This window comes from Phaethon lepturus, unplaced genomic scaffold, assembly GCF_000687285.1.
Source record: "Phaethon lepturus isolate BGI_N335 unplaced genomic scaffold, ASM68728v1 scaffold57296, whole genome shotgun sequence".
Classification (NCBI taxonomy): Eukaryota; Metazoa; Chordata; class Aves; order Phaethontiformes; family Phaethontidae; genus Phaethon; species Phaethon lepturus.
Window position 1 is genome coordinate 1,189 of NW_010545293.1, and position 4,251 is coordinate 5,439.

Below are 4,251 nucleotides of genomic sequence, written 5' to 3' on the forward strand. Positions count from 1 at the left end.
ATAAAAATTACCTCATAAAAAATTGAGACAGACTATACAAATAAAAAAGAGAGAAGAAGAAATTCCCAGGGAAATTTCAAAGCTGCCTGGAGTTAGTAGTGGTGCTCCCATGAAACCAGTCTTCGGGTTTTTAGAAAACAGAACCACAGCTTAACAAGGACTGAATGGACACGAGTATATACAGCAATTATGTATATATACAGTGATTACGCAAAGGAATTTATCTGCAAGTTTAGGATTATTCTTCCCTGATCGTGGGCATCTGTGAGAAATACAATGTACCTCATGATTTTGGCAGTTCCATTTTTTTTTTTTAAGGGGACAAAAGCTTCTGCATAACTTTTCTCCCTGTCTTTCCCTGATGTAAATAAAAACGTTTCCAGATAATGATCATATACCTGAACAAGGTCCACTGGTTTCTTCCAGTGTTCACATCTTTGAGGCCCGGTTCAAAGGAGGCAAAGCTGGGGTGGCCGGGCTGGGCTTCCCCGTACGTGAAGCCCAGCGCGCCCGGCCGCGACGCCGGGATCCACCGCGTGAGTAATCGCTCCTGAAAGTCTTACGTGTGCTTTCATCTGCGCAAAATTTCATTCACGTTTCTTGCGAAGATCCTGCCTAAACTTTCCGCTGAGTGATGATGCGTCTTCCTTCCCGAATCTCGGCGAGATGCCGGGGACGTGTAGCGGCTGGGGGGGGGGGGGCCCCCCGGGGGCCCTCTCGCGGGGGAAGCACCCGCCGCGCTCCTTCTAGCCGCGGCTTCCCCAGCTCAGCACTGAGCCGAGAAACCTGAGGAAAGGAACAGGCACAAACACACACGGATTATCGGATCTCTACGAGTTACTGCAATGCTCAAGTTGAATAATAAATGTCTTAAAAACCTACGACACGGCACAAGGCTACGGCACCGGCAGGTTTGTGAGGGTCGGATGAGCGAGGGCGCAGGAGCGGCTCTCCACCCTTTGCAGCCGGGTTGCTTTCAGGGAGAATTAAGAAAGAACAAAGTTTTGGCTGTTCCAGAAAAAAAAAAAAAATCTGTCGTTTTTGAGAAAGGTTTCCCTTTGGCTGGCTGAGTTCTCAGCCCACTAAACAACTTTGGTTTGCACAAGGTGAACCGAACACAAGGAGTCCCCCAGAAATCAGTGGGAGCACCCATGGGCAGTAAGGAAATACATACACACACGGGTCTGCAGGACCGGAGCGCTAAGCCATCCATCAGGGTGTTAATTAACCGTTCCTAAAACACATAAGAGTAAAGACCCAAACATCTCTTCTTTGGACTCCCTGAGAAAACCAGGAATTGGTTTTTATAACGCTGACTGGTCTGGTCACGACAGCCAGGTCATGCACCCAGTGCTCCCACACAGTCAGGGCAAAAATAGTATTCATTGTATACCAGTTTCTGAAGGGAAGTATAAAAAAGCCACAAGAAAGTCATTATCAATATCAGAGGGAGATAATTTGACCTATGTAGTAAAACACGCACTAGGCAGCTGGTAAAGTCTCTGATGTGAATTTTTTAAACATCTCTGAAACGGACTGCTGTAATTAAACACAGGTCACGGGAAGGCGATACCTTGCAGGGCCTGCAGTATCTCATAGGACGCTTTTTCATGGAGACTTCTGTACAAAGCTTCTGCAGTTCCGTTGCTTTGCTCTCTGTCTCTCCACTTGCTTAACACCAGAAATTTTTGCATGTTAACTTCTTCCTCCATTGCCTGAATCTGCTCAATGTCTTTCATTTCCATCTGGAGACACTCAATGGCAATTTCTCTCCACTGCCTACCAAACAACTTTGCGATCACCATCAGCTGTTGATCAGTTAAGTTTTTTGTTTCAATTCCATCTGAAAAGACATAGAACAAAAATCAGATTTAACATCGCTCTTCCCATTAAACTTGTAACTAAGCATTCTGTGCGTGGCCAGGGGACATACGATGAAGGCGACCTTATTATTCACATTAATCCAGCCAGGTCAGAGCCAAGCGCTGGAGAAAAGCGCCTGAAGGACTAAGAAGCCTGGCTGATGAAGATGACAACATCTAATTGCATGCTGGCTGCTGTAAAGGATTTTTTTGCCATTTATAAGCAGCTATTCATCTAGTAGAAAACTGTACGAACGGTACGTTGGGTTACCAACCACGCAGAGATTTTGAGACGCGCGACGTTAAGGCCATGCTACGCATTCGCTACCTCCTGGAAGCTCTGATGCCAGTTTTTCCTCAAAACCCACAGCTGCTCCAGATGTTTGTTTTTCCTTTGATCACAATACCTTGGAAGCCTCAGCCCGCGCGGTTACCGGGGCTGAGCTGCTTTCGTCCTCGGTGTCACCACTGACACGTAAAACCGAGGTTTTGAGGGACCCGTAAACAAACACCGACATGGTTACTTTTGCTGGCTTTTTTTTCATTATTTATCAAACTAACATTATTTCTTCTGTATTTTTCCCAAGTAACTATTAGTAAATGAGTAGTTTCTGGGTGAGAGCTCCCAGACACTAAGTATTTCTGATCATCAGGGCATCACAGGTCAACAATAAATGGGAGCTGATTCCCGCCCCCCCCGCCCAAAAAAACCTCAGCCCGTTACGGCTCAGGAGACATCCCCAATACTAAATCTGAGACGTGTAGTGGAAACCTCTTTCAAAAACAGCCACTATTGCCCGGTCCTAGAAGACAATACTGTTTTAGCTGACCCTTATAAAGCAAATTTCCTAGCTGTTCCTCCCCATTTACCTACTGAATGAATGCCAGCATACCAAACGTAGGTACAAATTCTGCACCTACAAAAGCAGCACTTTCCCCTCTTATATTTCACGTTCAGATTTGTGGAAGTCTTTAAAAAAGTGAGCTCAAGTTCAATTCACAGAATACAAAAAAAAACCCAAAACAACCCAAACCTGTTCTTTTACGTGACACACAAACTCTTTACCTGCAGTATTGCTGGTCTTTTGCTTTTTGCTACACAGCTCGTCTTCCAAAATGCTGAGGGCTGGTTTCCGTTTTTTGACACCTAAGAAGCAAGTGAGAGGTGATGTTGCTTCTTGCACATCGCTTGAGCTACAGCAGCCAGCGAGGGACATAGAAAAGAAGCAACCTCGACTTATCTTCAAATTGACTTACTGACTGCGCTTCTCTTCTGCTCGTTTTTGTTCTGATCGTAGTGTATCCAGTCACCTGGTAAACAGTTTTCAGAGGAGACAAAAGGTGAGGTAGGAATTCCCATTGCTCTGCCCTACGTCCAACAATTCTTGGGCATAAAACCAAGCCGCTGGGTGGATTCTGGCTGCACACGCCAATTATATTTTACTAGTTGCAGCCAATATATACTGAATTATAGCCCAACTCCTGCAGCTTTTCAGCAAACCAGTCATGGGAAGACCAAAGACTCACTCTCTCTTAGTTTTGCTTTCCATACGGTCGCGTCAGACTCCAGCTCAACCAAAGACAAGGTGAAGTCATCAGGTTTCTCCAAATAGACTTCGATGTAACTTTTTAGTTTCAGGAGAGATCCATCAACAAATTCAATTTCCTATACAACATAAACACGTTAAAAATAAATATTTGTCCAAAACATAAACTAAAGAGGAAGTATTTGGCTGTCGGCACAGATCTGAGCCCAACTCCAATCTCCCCAGAGTTCTGCTGGGGACTGCTGGGGACACAGACTTCAGTGTCAGGATTTTATCCCAAAATTTTAGGGCTCTAAGAGGCAAATCCTTTCTGCAGCAATGGCAAATGAACGTGAAAAATGGCCTTAACGCCAGTGCAGGAACATACGGGAAAAGCCATTTTGTACCATGTTTCTAATGAAGCTGCAATACACGAAATGAGGGTTGTGTAAGGGACTTACCTCTGGAGTGATTTCCGCTTCTGGCTCGCAAACTAATCTGTATCTCTTTCCTTTCTGTAGTAATTTTTGGCATACAGGGGGCTTGTCAATTTTAACGAATTTCTTATTTGAATGTTTTACGGCTCTTGAGATATCCTAAAATTGTAAAATACAATTTAAAGGTCACTCGCCTCAATAAAGGAATTAACATTTACAAGCTGTGCTAGTGTGGCTCCCTGGGCTCTTCTCTGTCCCCAGCTCTGTGAAATGGCCATACCCTGTTCCACAGGGCAAACTTTACAGAAAGCTGGGCACTAAACACCATCCTCTAAAAACATCAAATAAACTTCTTCACCCGTTGTGCTACATGGGTGAAACGAGATAGAATTGCTCTGCAGCCCAATTAAAAGGAAGATTATTTGT

The 4,251-nt window shown here is 44.6% G+C and overlaps 1 protein-coding gene across 1 annotated transcript; it reads right to left on the bottom strand.

Annotated features, from left to right (window-relative positions):
- Window positions 1-398: 398 nt before the first annotated feature.
- Window positions 399-3,984, bottom strand: LOC104622178 (the record flags this gene model as incomplete). The annotated part of the gene is made up of 8 exons (XM_010288888.1): window positions 399-550; window positions 622-786; window positions 906-973; window positions 1,574-1,843; window positions 2,929-3,009; window positions 3,120-3,173; window positions 3,390-3,528; window positions 3,850-3,984. Coding segments are annotated over 8 exons (1,064 nt in total), but the record flags the coding sequence as incomplete, so codon positions are not given.
- Window positions 3,985-4,251: the final 267 nt, after the last annotated feature.